At 37.4% G+C, this 24,709-nt stretch overlaps 2 protein-coding genes across 2 annotated transcripts in view; both read left to right on the plus strand.

The window, feature by feature from the left end:
* The window catches only part of LOC103147813 (adenylate cyclase type 6-like), a 51,312-nt gene extending 35,913 nt beyond the window's left edge, over positions 1 to 15,399 (plus strand). The window contains exons 7-24 of the mRNA XM_016678791.1: positions 1,191 to 1,318; positions 1,406 to 1,564; positions 2,707 to 2,848; positions 3,219 to 3,347; positions 3,442 to 3,470; positions 4,292 to 4,439; positions 4,785 to 4,882; positions 6,498 to 6,585; positions 7,086 to 7,202; positions 7,282 to 7,440; positions 7,557 to 7,732; positions 9,238 to 9,258; positions 9,607 to 9,636; positions 9,722 to 9,854; positions 10,778 to 11,041; positions 11,138 to 11,342; positions 11,425 to 11,549; positions 12,320 to 15,399. Coding sequence (XP_016534277.1) covers positions 1,191 to 1,318; positions 1,406 to 1,564; positions 2,707 to 2,848; positions 3,219 to 3,347; positions 3,442 to 3,470; positions 4,292 to 4,439; positions 4,785 to 4,882; positions 6,498 to 6,585; positions 7,086 to 7,202; positions 7,282 to 7,440; positions 7,557 to 7,732; positions 9,238 to 9,258; positions 9,607 to 9,636; positions 9,722 to 9,854; positions 10,778 to 11,041; positions 11,138 to 11,342; positions 11,425 to 11,549; positions 12,320 to 12,448 — 2,280 coding nt within the window. The 3' untranslated portion in view covers positions 12,449 to 15,399. The remainder of the gene's footprint in view (positions 1 to 1,190; positions 1,319 to 1,405; positions 1,565 to 2,706; positions 2,849 to 3,218; positions 3,348 to 3,441; positions 3,471 to 4,291; positions 4,440 to 4,784; positions 4,883 to 6,497; positions 6,586 to 7,085; positions 7,203 to 7,281; positions 7,441 to 7,556; positions 7,733 to 9,237; positions 9,259 to 9,606; positions 9,637 to 9,721; positions 9,855 to 10,777; positions 11,042 to 11,137; positions 11,343 to 11,424; positions 11,550 to 12,319) is intronic.
* Positions 15,400 to 19,451: 4,052 nt separating this feature from the next.
* The window catches only part of LOC103147822 (polypeptide N-acetylgalactosaminyltransferase 6-like), an 8,616-nt gene continuing 3,358 nt past the window's right edge, over positions 19,452 to 24,709 (plus strand). Inside the window, exons 1-6 of the mRNA XM_016678764.1 lie at positions 19,452 to 19,616; positions 20,064 to 20,229; positions 20,618 to 21,068; positions 21,181 to 21,353; positions 23,443 to 23,592; positions 23,756 to 23,990. Coding sequence (XP_016534250.1) covers positions 20,641 to 21,068; positions 21,181 to 21,353; positions 23,443 to 23,592; positions 23,756 to 23,990 — 986 coding nt within the window. The 5' untranslated portion in view covers positions 19,452 to 19,616; positions 20,064 to 20,229; positions 20,618 to 20,640. The remainder of the gene's footprint in view (positions 19,617 to 20,063; positions 20,230 to 20,617; positions 21,069 to 21,180; positions 21,354 to 23,442; positions 23,593 to 23,755; positions 23,991 to 24,709) is intronic.

The raw sequence follows: 24,709 nt of genomic DNA on the forward strand, positions 1-24,709 counted from the left end.
TTTAGTACAGAAACGAGAAATTTGCCATCACCCTAATTTTTCTCTCTATAGATCCTTGGATTATAGACTGACTGGGCAACTACAAAGTGCACAAGAAACATAGAATAGAATGTATTGAGTTGACAGCTATTAAATAACAATACAATAGCAATACAATGATATAATAAATGTTAAAAAATTCAACTAAAATAAAACATGTTAGTTGAATTCCAATATTTCTTGAACCCTAATTTGAAAGGCAAATTAATAATTGTGATTTTAATCGTAAATAAAATAACAAATTTGTCATACCATTGTATTTTTTAAATAATTGTCAATATTTTTGTTTTTTTTAACTTCTTTAAAAAAGGGGGGTGGGGGGGTTAAAATATTTTTATATTTTCCTCTCACAGTCCCAGAATCGCCAAACTTCTCCAAACGCTTCCGGTAACAAGCAACAAGATCCCTTTTTACAGCAACATTCTCAACAAATGTGTTTTCAGTTTTTAACTGTTGCAATGAGGCGACTGAAAACCGCTTTTGTTTATAGTTCTACTTGATCTCAGCTTCAGCTGGTGATTAATTTTTCTCTCATATCTTGACTTTCTAGTGAGTTTCTTGGTAACTTCTGTTTGGGTTTAAGATGGACTTTTTCCCTGTTCACTTTAGGGATAGCTTTTTTTACCTTAAAGGTAAGGTTTATTTCTTACCTTTCATAATATTTTTTCCCTTCCTGTCCTCCTCTTTATTCTTGTTCATGTATTTTATATTTATTTTTTTGCATCAAACAGAAACACACACAGCGCCATGAATAAGTCGTCATCATACGGGTCCGAGATTTGATTTCATGTCACAAAAACGTTTCTCTTCTGACGTCATAAATTTCTTGTCCGCTGATCGTCCTATGTTGGCGGACCGAACTGTAGTCATGTCTCCGTCACCATGGAAACGCTAATTTGTTGATCATGTTAAGTGGAAATAAGTCTGGGCGGCAACACTGGAGGACTTTGCGTTAGTTCCACTCGAAACAAATTCAATAAAAACAAAGAGATAAATATCAGGAAGCGTCTGGTTCGCCATCTGTCATGACTTAAATCGTTGTTTTAAGAAGAAACAGATTTGAAACGGATTCATCTCTTAACTTTTTTATGCTCTCTGGAAGACAAGTCTCTCATGACGTCCTGTCTTTTTTCCTGTCTCTTGTTTCTCAGGAGAACCATTGTCTCCGCATCAAAATTTTAGGCGATTGTTACTACTGCGTGTCGGGGCTGCCGGAGCCGCGCGCCGACCACGCCCACTGCTGCGTGGAGATGGGCGTCGACATGATCGAAGCCATCTCGTAAGCAGGAAATGAAATAAAAACATTCTGGGCTGCGGTGAGTTTTGCCGTATTGTGCTTCGCTCGCTGATGTGCCCGTGCTTACAGGTTGGTGCGTGAAGTGACGGGGGTCAACGTCAACATGCGCGTCGGCATCCACAGTGGGCGTGTCCACTGCGGCGTGCTGGGACTCAGGAAGTGGCAGTTTGACGTGTGGTCGAATGACGTCACGCTGGCCAATCACATGGAGGCGGGGGGCAAAGCAGGGTGAGGGGAAAATCACAGTAAATTATATTTTTATATGTTTTCAGGGACTTTATTGTGTAAATGTTTTTTTGTAAGAAAAACAGAATACGAAAATTATTTCGTATCATGGTTATAGTGTTTAGTTTCATCCTTATGTTACATATTAGTAGCCAGTGCTACTCCAAAGATTTTTGGTCTATATTAAATTATAATATTAATCATATTTGGTCAGGTTAGTAATATTTGTTTTAGTCACATACTGTCTCGCTTGTAAGCAAAGATATTTTTGTGGTTTCAATCATAATCAAACTTCATAGAGTTTGTGGAGGTTGTGTCATTTTTACATACCAGTTTAAAAATTTAGAATAATTAGTGGAACAGGTTATTATAAGGGTTATTATCACATACAGGTATGCTAAATCTTTACTTATGTTAATTATGATTTTCTGCTTAAAGCAGTATCACACCAATAAAAATTATTTTAAATACAAAAAACGTACTTTTAATCTGACAAACGACCCTAATCTAAATACATATTTTAATTAATAAAAAATTATTTTATGTGCTCTTAAACAATATTTTAGTCGCTGATTTATTGCTGCAGGACTTTTGACTGGGTTGTTCCTATGTAAATATAAAGTAGAATAAAGTCAAGTTCAGTTTAATTAGACTAAAAAACAAACAAAACGATCTAAAGCAAAATAAAAACATCAAAAAGAAAAGGGAATTGCAGAAAATAAAAGTAAATAAAGTAAAAAATGAGAATAAATCATACCCTTTTAAATGAAAAAATAAAATAAAGTGAAATTGAGTCTGACTAGGCAGTAAAAACAAAATAAAGTAAGAAAGAGAGCAAAAAGAAAGGAGAACTAAGCAAAATAAAATTAAATATAACTGAAAAATTTAAATAAATTATACCCTGTGAAATGAAAAAAAAAATGAAATAATGTAAGACTGATTAATATAAGTAAATTAAATAAAAGTAAATAAAACAGGATATTACAATAAAACAAATTAAAGTTGAAAAGGGAAGAAAAAATAGTAAAACATAACAGAAAACTCAAATATTAAAAAAGAAAGGGATAAAAAACACATCAAGAAAAAAGTAGTAAAGCTAAATGAAATAAAATAAAATGTTAAAAATTGTCCTTTGACTCCACCAGGCGGATCCACATCACCAAGGCCACACTGCAGTACCTGAACGGAGATTATGAAGTGGAGCCGGGCTACGGAGGGGAGAGGAACGCGTATCTGAAGGAAAACAGCATCGAGACCTTCCTGGTTCTGGGCTGCAGCCAGAAACGGGTCAGAGCACAAACACAGAAACATTTGATTAGAACAATAAGACCTTTATTTTTCCCATTCAGAAAAGATGCGAGCTTTCTAGATGAATCTGGTCAGAGACTATTAATCTATTTTAGTGCTTGAAATAGATTAATCTTTTACATGTTATTTTTGGTTGTTTTAACTATTTGCTTTGAACACGAAAAACCACAAGTGTGTGATTTCTTTCCCACTGACAAATAAAGCTCTCCGACTGCGTGTCTGAATTGTCCGGTCGGCCAGAGAGAAGCCAGATACACAAAGTGCCCTTAGTCACTTGTTTTGTCGTTCGCTGTGTGTTGTGTTGCACGAGAACAGTTGGTCAAGCCTTCATGTTGTTTTCTCTGAGCAGAAGGACGAGAAGGCGATGATGGCGAAGATGCAGCGGACGAGGGCCAACTCTAACGAGGGGCTGATGCCGCGCTGGGTGCCCGACAGAACCTTCCCCCGGACCAAAGACTCCAAAGTCTTCAGACAAATGGTGAGGCTGAGAATCCATACACTGGCGAGAAGCGACAGGCTGCAGCTTCTATTCAAAATCCATCTTTTTCTCTCCTTTTTGTTGTTTTTTTTAGGGGATTGATGAGTCCTCCAGTAAAGACAAGTGAGTCCAAACACTACTTTGTTACATTTTTTTGTTTTGCTCTGTTGCCTCCCTGTGTTTTTGTTTTCCCTTATTTTATTTATTTTTATTTTTATTTTTTTTTAGAAACAGTAAAACACATTTGAACAGACAAAGTCACCATAACAAACATGTAGAGTTCACATGTAAGCCTGAGGGAAAATGGGTTGCATCAGATTACGATTAGCGGTGCACCGATCGTTTTCTGGCTGATCCATCGATTACTGATCTTTAAAAAGCCTTTCCTGTTGACTCTGATTTTGATCGACACCAATTGTTTTCATCTGAAATGTTGCTAAATATAGCAACAAAGTCACTTAGTTGGCAAAAGTGGAGTTACTATTGTTAACTGCAAACGTGCAGACATGACATGGAGTCAAATGTCTCTCATGGGAGAACAGAAGAGGAGTGGTGTTTTTTTAAATCTTTGCTGAGGTAGATCAGATCAGGGAATAAGATACAAGTGTCGGCCAATTACCGATATCCCAAAATTGAGAAAATCAGCGCTGATAAATCGGTTAATCCCTAATCATGATTATGTCGAGTTTTATCCTTTGAGTTTGGTGCTGGTCAGCTGAGTCCAAGCAAAGCTAGAGCTTATTAAAGGACATCCAGTTTTTCCAGCATTCCTCTCTTTACTTTGTCAGCGTATGTAAGAAATAGTCTTGCATAACACGAATTTCCTAGGTTATATTTTTTTATTCACTATTTAATGTGGCCATTTTTAGCCATTTTTTGTCATAGCTTGTTTATTGCTACTAAGTACCACTAATCATGTTTTGTTTTTTTTTCTTTTATGAAAGCCGAGGCGTTCAGGAGGCCATGAACCCAGAAGATGAGGTGGATGAATTTCTGGGGCGAGCCATCGATGCTCGGAGTATTGACCAGCTCAGAAAAGATCACGTCAAGAAGTTCCTCCTCACCTTCCAGACGTCCAGCCTGGAAAAAAAGGTCCAAAATAACAAAAATGCTTAGTTTTTTTGCACTTCAGAGTAACCATGCTGCTTTACGGAATTATAACGTTTAATACAAATATTACAATTTCACTGTGTCAAGATAGTAACCCAACTATTTACCGTAACAAGAAAGATAAGTAGGGCTTGATTGGTTTCAGAGGCATGATATTCCAATTTATCTTATAGCCAGCTGACTAGCAGTGTGCAGCAACAATCTGAGGAGAACTTTAAAGCATTGACAGTGATACCAGTGCCCTCATTGTGTCTACATTAGTAAATATTTTCATATCCTCAAAACCCAAAAGCATTCATTTCCTTTTGTGTTTTTTTTTTGTTGCAGTATTCCAAGAAAGTTGACGACCGCTTTGGGGGATATGTTGCCTGTACTCTGCTAGTATTCTGCTTCATTTCTTTCATACAGATTGTCGTCTTTCCACAGTGAGTACCTCACGTCTTACAGCGTCTGTCTGTTTCACGTTTAGACATTTCAATATTTACCATTTTTAACAGAACTTTCTGCTTTGATTGATTCAAATTTTACAGAAACATCTTTAACGGTTTCCAAGCTAAACTGAGATTAGCTGCAAATGTTGAAGCTCTAGTTTTTCTTTCTCTGAGCTCATTTAGAAAAACTGTTCTGGACTGCAGAGAAGTTATTTGTACTAACTTTATGGAATTTTTTTTTATTTTTTTGCTGAGTCTGGCCAATGTTCTTCTGCACAAAGCTGAAAATGTGAAGAAGTACCACTTATGATACTTTGACAATGTCAGAATGAGTCGCAAAACGACGAATTTACTTGTAAAGTATGTTCATAGTGATACTAAATTTAGCAGTGAAAAATGCTAATTAATTTTATACAGTTGGCTTCACCTATAAAATACCATTGTGTTCTGTAGGCATGCTCTTTTAATAGACCAGTGAATGACTTGCTAACATAACAGAAAGCACTTCTAAAAATACATATATTTTTTCCAAAAGTATTATCTCAGCTGCATTTATTGACCCTTTGCACGTGACGTCACTCTCTTTGAAACTCGGCCCTCTGCGCCATGATGGACGCCAAAAACAACCTCCTGTAAAGCTTGTCAAAAAACACACATGTGGTGGCTTAAAATTGCTTTTATTTAGTTGATTTCCCAGTAAAAGTGGGTGCTGCGCGGTCGGCTGCACAAACAGACAAGGATGAAAACTAAAACTTGTCATTTTTTTGTATAATTTTTAATGAGGAAAGATGGCGGCTATACGGTTCAAAATAGTATCAGCCCAAACTTTGCAGTTGAAACGCCTTTGGCCTTTAGGAGGAGTAAAAGCTTTGCAGAAGTTTTTAGTGTCTTTTGCGAAGTGAAATGCAGTGAAGAGGATTGTTTTTTAATGACGTAACCCAAACAGAAAAGGTGTAAATCCTGCTGTGTAAATCCTACTGTCAAAATGATGGAACCTGTAAAATGCGGTACTTAAGGGAATATTTGTTGTGAAAATCCAACTGTAACACAATCTGGTGGCTCTTATTATTGTAGGAAACACATGGCTATGTGCCTCTTCCTTGTCACAGTTTTTCAAACTGCAATAAACCTTTATGACTCCAAACATGGGAAAATCTAATTAGGAGTGAAGATCCCACAAATCCCCTCTGTAATGCTTGGCACATATTTTAGGATGTAGCCACTAAGAGATTGACCAGTTTAATCTAATTAAGATGGTAAATATCTTTAAAGTTCTCCTAATTCTACATGTAACAGTTCCCAGATTGACTACTCTGAAAAACCAAATCATCGTTGTGTTTGGAAAAAGGATCTAAAACACACTTTCTCTTATTTTGCTGTTTGACTTCATGTATTTCTGTAGAAGTTGTACATAAAATTCTCCTTCTGAGCTGCTTTGGTGATTTGTTTTGACTGCAACATATGACAACAAGAAACAGGAATGAATGCTCTATTTAGGGAATTTAACAGGAGATGTACCTGAATCCTCCGAGCGCAGAAATACCAACATTTGTTGGACCAGATCCTAAATGTCCCTCTGAAACTGTTTATGTGTTTCTCTTCCCTGCAGCACTCCAGTGATGCTGGGAATCTACATCAGTATCTTCATCATCCTCGCCAACATTCTCTTCATCTGTGCCATATACTCATGCATCAAGGTAGCGGAGCAGCTCATCTGGGCACAATCACTAAAGTGTTGCTCTTTTTTTTTTTCATGCAAAACGATTCTTGCTCCTTGAATTTTGGCACATTTTGTCTGGTTGCAACCACAAATATCATTGTTTCTTATTAGTCTTTTTTTACTGTAGACTAAAATAAAAGAAGAACAAGATTGTGAAGTTAATGAAAAGGGGTTTTGAAGTCTGGTGTTCATTTTTATTCATCTTCCTGTAATAGAAGAGAAACAGCCTTTATAAATTCTGGTGTAACAGCAACAGATATGTAGTAGGGCTGCAGCAATACACAAATCGCACGATACGATACATGATATTCTGTTCACGATACAATATACATATTTACGATATAAAATACTAATAACATACACTGACATTTGTGGTTGTAAAGCAATAAAATGAAATAAATTTACGGTGTATGAATATTTTTATAAGGGACTGTACTGGGGCAATATATATAATGTGGAAATCATTTGTGTTTGCAGCTCTTCCCAGCTGCAATGCAAACCGTTTCGAAGAAGATTGTCCAATCTCGCACCAACAGCACCCTGGTTGGAGTTTTCTCCATCATCCTCGTCTTCATCTCTGCCTTTGTTAATATGGTAAGAGTTGACAAAAAAAAAGATGTATATTTTTTTTAAGGACGTGACTCTGAATGCGTTTCTGGATGATCGTCTCCAGTTCGCCTGCGACACCCAGAGCTTGACAGAATGCGTCGCCGAGAAGCTGAACACGTCTGCAGGCCTGGTGACGCCGTGTCTGATCCACAGCTTGAATGTGTCCATCGAAGGAGGTTTGGAGATCTGCCCCAGCCAAGGCCCCTCCTGCCCCTTTCCCGAGGTCAGTCCACCATCTTACACCACTTTCCTCTGGAGCGGCTTCCAAGAGAAGCAAACAGATTTTTCTGTGGCTCGTGGTTGCTGATGCGGGTCGCGGCTGTCTCCTGTCTGTTCCAGTATTTCAGCTACAGTGTGCTGCTGACGCTGCTGGCCTGCTCAGTGTTCCTGCAAATCAGCAGCATAGGGAAGCTGGCCCTCATGCTGCTCATCCAGCTCACCTTCCTGCTGCTCGTGGAGTGGCCACAAGTAGCACTATTTGACAACGCAGACCTCTTTGTCACCTCCAATGCCATGTGAGTGCAGCAGTGTGTTGTGGTAAAAGAAGCAGTTATGTCCTGTGATTTAACATTTTGGTTGTATAACTAAAACTGTCCAAAACTTGGCATCAAATCACCAAATGTTTGTTGTTCGCTCATTCTTTGATGGCATTCAACTATCGTATTTTCCGCACTATAATGCGCACAGGATTATAAGGCCCATAGAACAGACGCTACAGTAGAGGCTGGAGTTACATTATGCTACCACTAGATGGAGCTCCACTAAACGGAATGACAACAAACAGTCTGACTCCGGTCGGCGAGAAGAGCCATCCGCGACTGGGCCGGGGCGTAGCCGGACGATGGTCACCTTTCTCTGTTCGCGCACAGCATGTTGGTGGAGAACGTGGCGCTAAATGACCTGCAGACGACCTGATTCTAGACGGTTGGTAGGTAGATAGGTCAGTCAAACTTTATTAATAGATTACAAACCAGCATTCTGACAGCTATCCCAGCATGCACCGCGTGCTTCTTCTTCTACGGGCGAAAATGAAGTCGGCGGCTGCTTACCGTAGATGCTAGACCTGTTGTGGCTCAATATTGCTCCATATATAAGGCACACCGGATTATAAGGCGCACTGTCGGCTTTTGAGGAAATTGAAGGTTTTTAGGTGCGCCTTATAGTGCGGAAAATACAGTAATCTCTGTAGAGTTTGATACTTAAAAAACAATTTATGTAACTTTTATAAACAAGGTGTTTTATACATATTTGCTAAAACTGTCTTGATGTCATGACAAATAATCTGTGAAAAGATCAATCTCCTCCACCTCCTTCCAGTTCTGCTATTGCCGTCTGAAAAAATGCACCAAAAACAACCAATCAGAGCCAGGAGGAGAGTCTTAGCGCTGTCAATCAACACATGTACTCGCTGATGAACGTTATAATGGTGGAGGATCAATTTATCTTTTCAGGAAAACTGTTTATCTGCCATCATCAGTGGCCATGCTAACTAGCCTTAGCATTCACAACAGGATATGCTAACAGCGCTATGCAGCATTGTGATTGACAGCGCTAAGACCCACCTCCTGGCTCTGATTGGTTGTTTTCAGTTAGCATCGGCAGAAGACAGTGGAGCTCCAGTATTTGTCTCATATCATGCTGTCACGACATAGTAACAGTTCCAACAAATAAACAAATAAATAGTTTACATGAAAGTTTCATACCGCACTTTTAAGATCTGGATGTTTTGTTGTTGTTACAATACACATCATTTCCTAACTTTTTGTCATGTAAGCCTACCTATTAAGCAATAAACTAAGCATTAATAGCTGAATGAATCTTCTTATATCTTATTTGCTACATTAAAAAAGTGAAAAAGTGCTGTCTTCAGTTTTAAATGCTGGATCACTGTAGTTGAATCTTTCAGCATTGTTAAAACTGGTATTAAATATTCATATATTGAAATTACAATTAGTTCATCTTTGACTGTTTTTTAAATACTTTTGTGTTTTCACTGAGCTTCTTTTTTTTTCTCTTTTAGTGCTTTAAATGAAACCAGTTGGTAAGTTCTTTGTTTACATTTATGAGATAACTTTTATAATTTTTATATCTCCAGCAGAATTAATAAATATAAAACATTAGCTTGTTTTTTTTCTAGTCATTAAATTACCTTAAATTATGTGAAGAAAGTGGAAAGTAAATGAAATTAGTGTCTTACTCTGTGATATTTCTTTTTCAAATCAACCGTTTATCTCCTATTTTTTTCATTAGCATTTAAATATTTCAAATTTTCACATAAAGATAATATATATTAATTACAGTTTATGTGTCAGAAGTAAATACTGATATGAGAAAATAGTAACTGTCTTTATTTCTATTCACAAAAATAATTTTTTGTTTGTAATTTCAGGTCCAGTTTCAATGAAACTACAGTTGAGTGGTATGTTGTTTCAATTGCTTTTGTTAAAAATGTAATCATTCCTCCAAGTTTCTTTCATTCAGTCTGAGTTTCGGTCTCTTTGCAGCCCATACTCTGTGACCAAAGTGTCCCTGCGGGTCATGACCCCTGTGATCCTCACCGTCTTCGTCCTGGCGCTGTACCTGCACGCACAGCAGGTTGAATCCACGGCTCGCCTCGACTTCCTCTGGAAACTACAGGTACGGCCACCAGAGGGCGCTGTCGGGTCACGTTTATGCTTATCTGTCCCTCTGTGATTCCTGTGTGTGCAATACCAAAACATTATACTCGAGTAAGAGTAGTACCAATTAAACATACTTTTACTCAAGTAAAAATAAAAAAGTATTTGTTAAAACAAAACACACATTTTTTAATATTTAAAAATTACCATCATCAGTATATAAAGTTATGAGGAAATTGTTGTATTATAAATACCAAAATGACAATAATTCTTATGAATAATATAGTTACAAAATTGGAGAAAAGAAACATTTTCTTAATTTCTTTTACATTACAATTAATGAAACTTTTTTGTTTATTATTCACCAAATAGTGCATGCAAAGATTACATTACAAACAAATAAATTAGATAAGAGAATGAATAACAACGACAAAAAAACCTAATAAAATAAACTAACAAAAAAAGGAGATTTAATTAAAATGGATACAATTAAGACAAAGATAAAACAGCATAACCAAGTGGTGTCACAACAAAAAATAATTAAAATGTTTGGGTTAGGATACTTTTCTTCTTTTAATCTTGGCAGTTATTTTCTGACTTGTTTCGATTAATCTAGTGTCACAGATATTTTGGGTAGAAGTGGGAAAAAGAGGAAGAAAACAACAGCAACAAAAAAAAAGAGAAATTAACAAAAACTGCAGATCTGTCAGGTGAATTTTTATATAAAACAAGCTTGTTCTTCATTCAGTGAAGTTACTCAAATGGGTAGAGTATCCAAAGATTTTACTCAAATAAGACTCATAATGCATAATGAAATTACTCAAGTAAAAGTAAAAAGTACAGCGCAATAAAAATAGCTACTAAGACTCTGGATTCCTGGTGAATAATTATGTCTCTGTTTTGGCATCCTGGTCCTTATCAAAGCTGTTTATTTCCTGCCAGGCCACCGAGGAGAAGGAAGAGATGGAGGAGCTGCAGGCCTACAACCGTCGCCTCCTTCACAACATCCTGCCGAAGGACGTGGCTGCTCACTTCTTGGCTCGAGAGCGGCGCAACGATGAGCTGTACTACCAGTCCTGTGAGTGCGTAGCCGTCATGTTCGCATCCATCAGCAATTTCTCTGAGTTCTACGTGGAGCTGGAGGCCAACAACGAGGGGGTGGAGTGTCTCCGGCTGCTCAACGAGATCATCGCCGACTTCGATGAGGTAAAACATTGTTTGTTTGTTTTTTTACGAAATTCAGATCACAGTATTAAAGTGCAGCTTGGAGAAAATGAACATCTGTTTTTGTTAACGGCTCAGATCATCAGTGAAGAGAAGTACAGGCAGCTGGAGAAGATCAAAACCATTGGTTCCACCTACATGGCGGCCTCCGGTCTTAACGACTCTACTTACGACAAAGAGGGTCGTTCTCATATTACTGCGCTAGCAGACTATGCTATGAGACTGAGAGAGCAGATGAAGTATATCAACGAGCATTCCTTCAACAACTTCCAGATGAAGATAGGTACAGAGAGAAAATCATGGGGAAAATTGTGAGCCTGTTCTTCACAGTGCATGTTTTTACAAAGTTTGTGTTTGATTCACAGGTCTGAACATTGGGCCAGTGGTAGCAGGAGTCATTGGCGCCCGGAAGCCCCAGTATGATATTTGGGGAAACACAGTAAACGTGGCCAGTCGCATGGACAGCACAGGTGTACCTGACCGCATTCAGGTAACACATAACAATGGGAATTCAACTTGGAAGGACGAGTGGCATTTATTCAAATTTAAACAATACATGTAGATTAAAATGGTCTACATTAATTTTAGTTTTGATTTTTTTTTCCCTTTTCGACTTCTTTGATAGCCCTGAGTTCAGTTTGGGATATTTTTGTACAGGTTTTTTACACTACATTAGCACACGAAAGATTTTCCCTGTGCTATTTTGTAATAAATAGTGCTACTGTTTCTCAGTATTAATGTAGCTGTACTACGATATAGTACAAAGTAGTAGTACAGCATCGTTGGTAAACTTAGTAAAGCACAAACTCAGCATCCAGGGATGGATGGTATCTACATGATTCCTGATGTTTCATTGCTATCTTTTATCATTTATTTCAGAAAACTTTTTATCTTAACAGGAAATTGATTTATCGTCGTCTCGATAAATTTCAATTGATAGTATTGATAGTATTATCCTAAATGACATTTTTACAATTTTCTCCACTGTTTGTTTGATGAAAGCATCAATAAATACCAGTGAATTAGAAAATAAGATTGAATGTTACAGTAAGTAAGAGGAATCTAGAAAGTAAGAGGAATCTAGAAAGTCTCCTTTAAATGGGGATGTTTGTATGTTTGGTGATATGAAGTCATAACCATACAGTTATCTACAAAACAACTAATAAATTGGGGGGTTTTTACCATACATTTTTATTGTTATTACAATAGTACCTCAGAATATTTCTCTAAAATCCTATCGATATTTTCTGACCTCCCCAGGTGACCACGGACCTCTACCAGGTGCTTGATAGCAAAGGATACGTGCTGGAGTGCCGCGGAGTCGTTAAGGTCAAAGGTAAAGGGGAAATGACGACCTACTTCCTAAACGACGGGCCGCCCAACAGCTAGCAGCCGTGGCAGCAGCGGACGCTGGGTCGGTACCCACTGCAAGGACACGGCACCACTGAGCGAGCACTCACAGCGCGAGCGAAACAGCTGAGAACTACAATCGCCATCACTTGAATCCCAAGCAAAGAGGAAAACGCGAACTTTTGGGACTCCGGAGAAGGGAAAGCGTTCTCGACGGGAGGAGAAAGCTCTTGTTTTGACAGCCATCTCGGCCGCGTACATGTTGGAGGACAACGTGTTTTTCTCATGTCTAGCCTCTCTCTCAGGCTTCTTGAAAGATGCAAAGTCTGTTTATTTAAAACAACGCCTTTTAGCCTGTGTGAAAAGAAAATTATCGCTGTACATAAGGCTACTTTTTATTTTATTTGTTGTTCTTTTGTTCGGTAATTTTTATTTTATTTTTTTTTGTTTGTTCGTTTGACACAATTTATGAACAGGTACTTTTGTTCCCGCTTTAATTATTTATTTCAGTCTTGATGTTTTGTGCTAAAGGTCCTTTATAAAAAAAAAGTGTGAACACATACGTGCACAAATATCCAGTTTATTACACGTTTATAAGTGTGTATGTACATGCATATTTGTGTGTGTATGACTATATGTATAAACTGAGGAGGAATATATTGACCAAAGACTAAAGTATTTACTAAAAGCAAGGCAGATATTGTGATATGTTTTCGCTGAAGTCAGCAATGATCACCACCTTTGTTTTTGTTTTTTTGTTTTTGTTTTTCTTTCGCCCGACTTCTGGCAGTGAAGGCTCATTTTCATAAAATACAGAGTTTATTTATTTTGTCTGTCATTTAGGCAGCAGAGAACAGATTTTTAACTCTAAATAATAAAATTACCCTCAATCATTTTAACAGATGAAATTAAAAGTGACTAAAGATGACTAGATATGCTACGAGAGGGGTTACATATTTTTATCTGAGCAAAACAAAGATCGAGCTCAGATTGGGATTAGAGGACTCTCCACTGGTTTGAGCTCCTTTTTGTCTCTTTTCCTTTTCTTTGGTTTTTTTTTTGGGTGGAAATGAAGGAGCATAAATCAGTGAGCTGTTCCAGAACCTCCAGGTAGGGAGGGGCAGAAACTACGGATTTCAACGCAGTTGCGTCATGCAGCTTGATTCTTCTATGAAGAAGAAGTAGACGAAGGAAAGAAATATCCGCTGATTTCGACTGAATACTGTGCTTTGTAATCCTGAAGGGGCATAACTATTTTCACTGTGAGGTTTTTATGATACAACAAAACTGCTTTCTTGCCAAACATAACTGCTTTGAGCATGTCTTACTGTGGATTCTTTTTCTTTTCTTTTTTTTTATTTTTACTTTCCGTTTGTTTTGACGTAGGGTATTTTGTATAAATTCTGTACCCATCATTTGTATATTCTTAGTGTTGTTATTATTATGATGATTCTGGTTAGTTATTATGCTTAACATGATGATTCCATTTCCGATGAAGAACAGCACGCTTTCTTGTAAAATTCAAAGGTCACTGGTACCAACGGATCAACTGCCGAGTTCTGCTGCTCGCGAGACGGGATCGGAGTCAGAACCACTGGCCCAGATAGGAGAGAAAATTACACATGAGTCACTGTGTGTTTTATTTAATCCACTCCAGTCAGACTCTAACAGGCCCGTTTTTTTTTTTATTTCAGCGGTAAAAGAAACATAAATCATCACTGGTGTTGCTCTGAATGGACAGTTTGCGCAGGACAGGCAGGTTGACAATTTTATCCGCATTAATATGACAAACCTTTACTGTATGATAATATGGAATCACTACTCACTGTTTTTATCAAAAATAAACAAATCAGGCTTTATTTTTAATAAGAAAATCACAGAGATGACCAATTAACAATTGAAGATTTCGGTCGTGTAAAGCATCTGTCCAAAAATAATAATAAAAAAATAAATAAATAAATAAGTGATGTAATTAATGGCATAATTGTTTTTCAGATCTGATTCAAGAAAAAACAAACAAACATGTAATTACTCAGAGTTGAAGAAACAAATATGGAGTCATGAACTAAAAACTCATGATGACTGTTGTAGTAAAATATGCAACAGTAATGAAAATTAGCAGTTCATCTGTTCATTTACACAAAATATAGATATTTATGGAATCATGAAGCAAGACCAAAACAATTAGTACTTTGGCTCCTCAGTTGATTTGCCTTTGCTGAAGAATTATGTGGCAATCTGCATTATTATCCACATTTTATCCTCGACAATCTTTTCCCCCATTTGACATGAAAAAAATAATTAATATTGTAATTTAATATTCTGAGGGTTTTTTTACAGAGCTATTATTCTCTGTATTTTTCTTTATTTCTCTCAATGTGAAACAATTGACCTTCTACATGCATCTACAAATGGTTTTAGACGAGCATGATAACCTTCAGCAACGATTTCACAATGTAACATTTTCATAAAAACTGAGAATAGAAATACAAAAATATTACTGCTACTTAAATAATATATTGATTATTACAGTTATAATAATGTTACCCAGAACATTATATGTTTTTTTTGTTGTTGTTGTTTTGACACATTTGATGCATAAACGTAAGTAAAAAAATATGCAATAAACGCCTGCAAAATTTAGCTGTCGTTTTCAATGCTTATTGAGCAGAATGCTATTCATTTGATTGTTTTTGCTCTTTATGGAGAACCACAAAAACAACTAAATGATATTAGCTGGTTAGTTATTCTATTGTCCAGCTGCTTTACAGACACTTTTAGCTTGCTGGTTGTACTTTGTGTGCAGAGTTGCCTTAATGAGGGCAAAACGTGGCGCATGTTTAGTTTCCACATCAGCATCGTCGATGTTTTTTATGACCAGAAATATTTCCAAACTGCCAAATTTGTCTTGCATTATTGAGGAGCAAGAGGTGGGAGAGCAACACCAGTGCTACTCAATTGTTTAAAGTTTGAGCGGAAGCTGTAACTTTTTAAAAACGTGTCTGCTTACCCTGCCTGGTCCGCTGACATGAGTCAAAAATGAAGAAGGGCTTTTTGAGAGTTATTTTAGCCAACCGTTTCACCGCCAACGCAGCGTCCTCGTTGTCTCCAGCAGCAAACAGTTGATCTCGTTTGTACCAAAGCCAGCTCAAGCAGTCTTGTGCTACTGGTCTCTCCTGTGCAACGGAGGCCTGGGTGTGTTGGAGACGCAACCGAGATCACCAACTCTCACACAAACTGTGACCAATGACGAGCCTAAAGCGGAGAGTTTATAGAATGGACATGAGTTCATAAAGATGTTCATTGTATTTATTCTATTTCTACTAGCTGTCCATGGACTTGTGTTGATTGTTAACTCTTGGGATGCTTTCAGGGGAAACGGGAGCCGGGAGGAATGTGTTCCCCATACTACTGAAACAGTGTTTCTGCTCAGGCCCGATGAATCCTTCTGGTTTGTTTTCTTCTTCTTTTTTTTTGTTCGTATTTTACCTGAGTTGGAGGAGTTGAAGGGGGAGTGTTTTGCTCAGTTGAAAAGAAGAGTTGAAGACTATGACAAAGAGAAAAATAACATTTCCCCTTGAAGAAAAAAAATAAAATGTAAAAAAAGTACTTTTTTTCTCCGTTAGTGTTTTTTTTAACATATTGATTGCTGTACATAAAATATCTAGTTCCAATTTTTTTATTTCTACAACTAAAAACTACAAAATAAGTTTGCATTATAATTAAAAAAGTTTTGTCCAAGTTATTAAACACTTTAGAAAAAGTAAGTAAATTCACTAAGTGAAAATATATCTAAACTCAATTATGAAATATTAAAAATCTGTTTATTAAAATAAAAAAGTGCTTTCCTTAAGTTTACTTCATCATAGAAACTTCGATTAAGCTGCATCATTTATGTTAGAAACATTACGAGGAATCAAGTGTAGCTGCAATGATTCAAACTCTTCTGGCTTCCCTGAGAAACACAATATTTCCCTTATTGTGTATATAATTTTTATTAAAAAAAGCACTTTGTTACAATATTTAATATAACTCCCATTTTTCCATTTTATGCAGGTTTAGCCCATTTCCACCACTTTGCAAAAAAAATAAATAAAATAAATAATCTCAGTATTTTTGAGATACTATCTCATTAGAATGAGATTATTTATTTATTTTTAACAGAGTGGCAGAAACGGGCTTCCAAAGTTTTGCACAAAACCACGATTTTATTGTTCTTGTAATTAACCCGACTTTCCTCTAGGGGTCACTAGTGCCACTAAAGCCTACAGAGAATCGGTGTTAAAACATCAAGAATATATACAAAAAAATACACTGATCAGTCATAACATTATGACCACCTCATCAGGGAATACTGTTTCCATATTGAAAGGTCTACAAATTTTTTAGCAGTGTAAGCTGTAATATATCAGATCAGACCACAAAATCCATAAGTAGTTTTGTTCCCTATTTGAAGCAATGCTGCCGATTCACCGCCGTTCCTTTCTCGGATCACATTCAGTAGGACTGAAGCTTTGGAGACGCTTTCACCTCCGTCTAGCATTCATAATTTTTCTGAATTTTCAGTTGATAAATACTTTATTAATCCCAAAGCAAAAGAAAACATAATTGCTCATGTTATCTGAATTTCTTGAGCTCTTTATACAGCTCAACTTTTTAGAATATTGTCACCAGCATGTACATTTTGTATTTATTAGAGATTTAACAGAGTACTGTTGTAGCACGTCTTATAGTACACAATTAAAATAGTGTACAATATTCATTCGTTTGAGCAATTATTTGTTAAATATATGTATTTAAGGCCACATTTTGTACTTTTGATTTGTACTTTTGATTATCTCAATGAGGTAAACCCAGTTAAACAAAGGTTACATGCACACATACAAACACATAAATATAAAAAGAGAAAACCCATAGGAACAACAAAGCAATTAAATTTGATTCATTAAAATAAGGTTGAAGAGTCAAAAAGTTGCAGGCTTTTTTTTTTTTTTTTGTGCATGCTTCTACTTCATGAAGCCAAAACATGAGGGAGCTCAGAACAGGCAGAAGTCTCGGTGTGTCAAGATCATTGTACCAACGAACCTGGGAAAACAACAGATGGATTATACCGACAGAGGCCCAGACTGGTGGAAAAATGTATTTATGTGTTATGATACTCACCTTGTCATCTCGCTGGATTTTCGAGGAAACTTTTGGCACTGGGTCCATGGTTCAAAGCTCATGTGTCTCATCCATCCATACTGCTGGTTTTCTGTCAGAGGCTTTACATACAGCTGGTTGGGGACTGGAGGACAGAAGAGGCTTTTAGTTTTTGTTACAAACTTCTACAGGAACCCATATTTTAAAGTGTGCTAGCTTACGCCTGGGTGGTTGAGCCTTTTTCACCATTTCTGCGTATCGCTCATGACTCCCTTTATGATCCTCATTGCTGTAGCAAGGAGGCTGCAGTCGTACTTTGGTCACTTCTTTATTTATGACGGGTCCTTGTTCTTTAGCCAATGGCTGAAATTCTTTCCTGACATTAAAACAGTCATCTAAAAGCAGATATGTTTCAACAGATGAAGCCAATCATTACAGTGACTTAGCTCTTAAGCTTTTTTTCCCTTAAAAATCATTTAAAAGTGTTTTTACGTACTACAAGGACAATTTGCTGAACTCAGATTTTTATGTTCTACTCAATCAGTATAAAACATTGAATTATTTAATCAGTAAAGTACTTCTATGTTTATTTATTCTATTTATGTTTTTTAAAATTCATGTCTTTCAATGCGTGTCTGTCTAATTATTATGGCGCTGGAGTTTGACACTAGTTTTAACTTTTAAATAAATTTCTGCACTTTAAAAAAAAACTTAATTACAAAACGTTTTAACTGAATGCTGAGGTCTGCTTTGACTGAGGTTGCAGCAGCCATGATAAATGTAGAGTTCAGCGCAGCTAAGGCTTAGCCTAGCTTCCTCTCACCTTGAGACGGAGGGACTCCCCGGGGATTTATGAGCATATTATCACCGATTGGGTTTTGATAACCCAGGTGGGTCAAGCCGAAGAAAGCCATATGCGTTACGGATCCTTTATCCAGTCGACGTCCTGTTCACAACACCTAGCTTTCAAAAATAACTATAGCTTTGTTTACGTGTTACCTTGGCAACAAACCCCGCCCTCATTAAGCGACGAACGACAGTAGATTCTATCTATCTATCTATCTATCTATCTATCTATCTATCTATCTATCTATCTAGATAACTAACTGCAATATGCAAAAGACTCACTTAAAATACTAATACATTGAATATTGTTTTCTTGCCGAGACTTTGCTTTTTCATTATCTGGCTTAATTAATTAATTAATTAATTAATTAATTTGCATGACAAATATACAAGAGGATATATATATTTTTTTTTTTGCTTTTGTAATGCAGTTGTGCTGCTTTCATAACTCCAATTTTCACTCTTACACTATTCTTGTTAGTTTAAAAACCTAATCCTTTCTTCTCTATTGTTAACAGGTAGATTAAGGAAAGTGCTGCACATCAATGAATTCCTGCTCATGCAGTAAATACATCCTAAAACCCCATTAAAGTTATACAGATTTTTAAGAGAGCCACTGTGCAATAAAACATAAAGTTTCTTCCAAATGTTGTGTTTACTAGCCTTTACTTCCAAACTTTCAACCTATTATTATTATTATTATTATTATTATTATTATTATTATTATTATCTGCAACATTACATTTACAGTTTAAGTCTGTTTAAGATTGCCAGAGTCAAGACCTTACTCCAGTTCTGTCACTGGGTGGGAGAACTGGTGCACCCTGACCGGACAAGTCGTCACTCTAACTCAGTGAAAAACTAACCCTGGTCCTCACCGCCTCCCTGCTCTGCATGCCTTAGATGTGCCTCTATTCCAGAACAGCTGATTCAAATGATTGCATGACCACCAAGTGCTGCAGAAACCTGTTAATCACCCAGAGATACAATTCAGGTGTGTGGCAGAAGGGAAATACCTAAAATATGCAGAGACAGGAGGGAGGTGAGGACCAGGGTTGAGAAACACTGCTCTATGTTATTAGCAACACAGATACCCACATAATACCAAAACACATAACAGACAGTCATGCATGAACACAATGAAATCTGCAGAATGGCTCAGTTGTGTTTCTCTTTCGACTGTTGGAGGAAGCGGCAGAGATGAACCCAGAAAGGAGATGTAAGCTCCAGATAAACTACCTCTTAAACAATATTAGAAATGTAGAAACTATGTTGTTCCCTTTTGTTTGAATTAAACTTAGCTTTTTATCTGACAAACATGTTTCCAATTTATGATAATGATTAGTAATTTTTGGCTGAGCTCCGTCCTGCTTATCAAACACTGGAGTCACTTTGATATATGGATTAACCTTTGTAAGTTTGAAAAAATCATCATGGCTTGATTAATTAACAATGGATTGGTTTGTATTATTGTTTGTTCTTTTATTCTGCCGTTTACCTCAGACAAACATTTACTGAGAAATCCTGCAGAAGGTGCTCTTAACTCTCATTCCTCTCCTAAGTAGATAAATGTGATCCCACAAGAAATGCAACTTAAAAGTAAAATGGAAGTTAAAAATAACTCAGCCGAAGTGAAACCAGGAATAAAGAACATACTTCTTGGCAGTCTCACCGCAGCTGCTTGACTGAGTCAGATGTTTTTAACCGGTCTGAGCGGTTGCAAAGGCTCCTTGATGCACACTGACCCGACTGAGCACCTGTGCACTTCATTGTCGGTCTCTGTAAGACGTGGGAGGCAAACAGGACAACACAGAGAAAAATTACAGCAAAAAGTAAGTACTTTTCTCATTTAATAAAGACAGTGTTGTTGGTTAACTAGCTCAGAAACACAGGTTTGCTAAAGTTATTACTTTTAAAACATTATTTGTAAATGAATGAAGGATCTTCCAACAAATGATTACACCAATGCTTGGACAGGACTTAGTGTTTTATTTTTGTCTTGTTGAATTAGTTACCTCATTCTGTCATTGTATTGCTGTTTAAATAAGACAACAATAACTTTATGAATAGTCAAATATCTTCAAATAAAGGAATTAGTTTTTCCAAGCATGACGTAGAGAGGGTTTTCCAGACTGCAGCTGTTGATCTGGTGAAATAACTATTTAAAATAATTTTTTTGTTGTCTATAATGTTGCGTTTTGTTTATTTTTCTCTTCTCAGGTCCCCATCGCTCTCTGAATATCATGCATTTTTATTTGCTTCGACACAAACGCTCAGTGAAGATAGCATTCTCCAGTTTTCTGTGTTTGTCTTTTATTATGCTCTTCTACATGAACTACACAACAACGCCACATTCCCCTCGACTTCCCAAGGGAAATGTGGGGAAACTCGGAGGATCCATCCCTGTTCAGACCGCCAGGTTTACAGATTCCTCTGTCCACAAATGTCCTCCTGGATTTTACAGCAAGCAGGAGTTCAGGCCTCACCTTCAGAGGCCTTACCAAGATCGCTGGGAACCGGGAGCAGGCGGCAAGCCATTCGTGTGGCGCTCTATGACTGCTGAGGAACAGAAAGAGGAATCAAGTGGTTTTAAGAAAAACCAGTTCAACCAGTTTGCCAGCGATCGCATCTCTCTGCACCGGGATCTGGGAAAGGACACACGGCCTCCAGAGTGAGTTTATCTCAGGAGAACATCGTTTCTTGGCGACATCACCCTGCAGGCAAGAGATAAATCTATGCGTTGTTTAAAAGCTGCCTCTTAACTTCCAGTCTGGCTCTGACAGCTGCCTGAAGCAGAAGTTTTTGAGATGTCCCGGCCTTCCAACCACCAGCGTGATAATAGTGTTTCACAACGAGGCCTGGTCCACTCTGCTCAGGACGGTCTACAGCGTCCTGCACACGGCTCCTGCTGCTCTGCTCACAGAGATCTTACTGGTGGACGACGCCAGTACAGACGGTGAGTGAGATCACTGATAGTTAATGTTACATCTTAATGCTTTCACATATATAGTGTCCTAGAGAAAGTATTCACAACTCCTCAACTTTCCTTTTTCACGAGGGAAACAAAAACGTATATGTATTTATTTGGGATTTTATGAGAAATACCATCCCAAAGAAGCAGATAACTATTAAATCTAAGGTAAATGATACGTACTTTATGGGGTTTTTTTTTTAATTTTTATGGTTCCCTTCACTAAAAGTGTTTGTTGCCTCCAAAAATCACAGTGTGAGTGAATTGATTTCACTTGTTTGAGTCAACCTCACTTTAAATCTGGTTGATCAGTGAAGGTTTCAGAAGTTTGGTGAACAAACAGCTGAATGAAGAAAACAAAAATAAAATAAATAAATAAAAGTAATGAAGACCAAGGATCACAGCAGACAACTTGGGGATAAAACTGTGGAGCTTTTCCTAAACACTTTTCATCGATGACCTGAAAATGGAAAGAACATAACTGCAAACCTACCAAGATCTAACTAACCACATAAACTGAAAGGAGATTAATGATCTTGAAGGAGCATGAATAATTTTGCAAGGCATTGGATGTATATCATTTCTTCAGAAAGTACTCTCATATTTCAGAGAACAAAACATGATGAAAACTGAAATTTACTGCTTCTGCATTGAGTTGGTGTACAATGTGGAAGTAGGGAAGGAATTTGTCCTCATTTGTTCTGCTTTAACACTGTACAGTTAATTACAGTATTAGTGTCTTTATCATGCTGATAGCCACTATGGCGACTAAATGCATGACTCATCACATCCATAATAAGGTCCAAAGTGAAAGGTTATCTGGAAAATTATGCTCTGTTTATTATTAAAACCTAATCTTTTACAAACGGTAAAGTACTTGAGTGTCTTGTTGCTTAAGATGGAATTTGTGTTTAATATCCTGCTGCCGTCTTTATGTATTCATAAATGTACTTCTAGGGGAAAATTCATTAAGAAAAATTTCCATCAAGACTCAAAGCTGACAAAACTAAGAGTCTGTTTCATAATTAAGAAAAGATCTAGTTTATCGTTTACCTCTTCAGAAAGGCCTGCTTACTGGAACACTTACAAGCTTGTATGAGGTTTTTGCAGCCAGCTGAGGTATTTTTCTGCAGCTGGTGATTAAAACTTCACAGGAACTCAACCATCTGAACGTGAACCTAAGACTCCAACTGTGGAAACTCAGCATCCATCCACCCTTTGTTGTTACCTGCTTAGTTTGAAAGGGTGAGACTGGCGCCTGTCTCCAGCAATCTTTAAATAAGAGGCGATGCAAATTATGTCACCTGTCCATCGTAAGGAGAGAAAACTATGTCCATACATGCTAATACCTGAGTCAGTTTTTAGAAACTGACTCGGGTATTGCTCTGGTTTACTGAGAGGAAACCAGAGCATTCAGAGAACAGAGGATATGCAGGACGACCCCAGGCCAGGATTTGAACCCAAGACCTCTTTGTGTCGAACCAACTGTGCCACCATGTGTCAATGGAGACAGAAAAAAAGACAAAAATGTTTTGAATTTTAAAATTTTTAAGAAGAGATTAGACGAGATGTGGCTGGTGTTGCCAGTGGCAGTTTCTGCGACTTGGGCAACGGCCCAGGGCGCCATCTTGTGGGGGATAGGACTGCCTCTGGGTGTTGCCCCAAAATTCAGTGGGAAAAGTTATCACAATGCATTCGCCCACTAAGTACACTGTTTAAAAAGTCTCTAATATAAGGCAAAATACTGGAAGCTGTAAATCTGTATTTATATGGTAATTTTTTGGCAACAACAGCTACTAGTATTTTACCTTAAATTTGAGATTCTTTTTTTCTTTTTGCAATATCAAATTAATCTGTGATATATTGTGTTAATTACATTTAGACATTTCAATTAAAAATCTGAATAAGTATTAAATTTAAGTGTTCATAACATTTATCTGTATTCAAAGTGCAAATATGCAATAAATCACAACCCCTCTAACTTCAATGTAACTCCAATATAAAGACATGCAAAATGCCAGATTTTATTAACATTTGCCATCCTTCAGCTCTAATTTTGTATTTATGTCTTCAGATCTCTTAAAGACTCCACTGGATGAATATGTGCAGGGGCTGCGAATAGTGCGAGTCCTGCGTCAGAAGGAGAGAAAAGGCCTGATCACAGCCAGGCTGATGGGGGCTCAGGCTGCACAGGGGGAGGTCCTCACCTTCCTAGATTCCCACTGTGAGTTTGTAGTTTTGTTGTTTTTTTACATGCAGAGGACAAATGTTTGGCTTAGCAATGTGTTTGGTTATTACAATAGTATTTCTATGCAGCAGTATTCCATATAATAGCCAATAGCTTCCAGCTAGTGAAAAAATGTTTCAGTTTTCTTTTTATTTCACAGGTGAATGTTTCCCTGGCTGGCTGGAGCCTCTTCTGGCTCGAATAGCTGAAGAGCCCAGAGCCGTGGTGAGCCCAAGAATCACGTCGATCGATAATCACAGCCTGAGGTTTCACAAACCAGTGCCTGAACTGCAAAACTACAGCCGAGGAAATTTTGATTGGAGACTCAAGTTTGGATGGGAACGCGTTCCAGACGAGGAGAAGAAGCGCAGAAAGAATGAGACATACCCTATCAGGTAATTACAAATGGATACAAAGAAAGAAAGTATAAGTTTCCTCAAGTTGTAACCTTTTAAGAGAAAGAACAATAAATGCACACTATCAAATAAACTTGATAGGGACAAGTTTATTTGTCTTGATAGGGACAAATAAACTTGTCCCTATCAAGTTTATTTGATAGGGACATAGACAAACTGAACAAAAACAGCAGTTCCAGATTTTTGATCTGTTGGGTTTCCTTAGATAAAAACTTTGAATAATTAATTGAGCATACTGTACTGATTGATAACCAGGAATAATAGGAATGTATGTGTGATTAAATTAAAACAACTTTTTTGTAGTGCCGTAAGACGATATTTGTAGTGGATTGGCAAAATATAAACAAGCTACGTTCACACTGCAGCCTGAAGAGACCCAAATCCAAATTTTTGTCAAATCGCATTTATTTGCCGTGGCCGTTGTGGTTCACGCCACACTTCCAAATATATGCGACCTGTATGTGATCTCCAGTGTGAACTGCAAACCCGCATGCGCAGTAGAGGGCGCAAAACGTCACACATGACAGAGAGCGTGCTCACCATAGACATAAGAGTAGACCCTACATTGGCCGCTCCGGCGCAGGATATACGGCGGCCATCTTGGAGCGGTCGTCCCTCCTACTTTGCTCAACCAAAACAGCAGAAGATGCCTCAGCACTGAGGGATATTGTTCGGATCGATGGACTATGGATGTGAGG

The sequence above is a fragment of the Poecilia formosa genome, unplaced genomic scaffold, assembly GCF_000485575.1.
Source record: "Poecilia formosa unplaced genomic scaffold, Poecilia_formosa-5.1.2 Scaffold190, whole genome shotgun sequence".
Classification (NCBI taxonomy): domain Eukaryota; kingdom Metazoa; phylum Chordata; class Actinopteri; order Cyprinodontiformes; family Poeciliidae; genus Poecilia; species Poecilia formosa.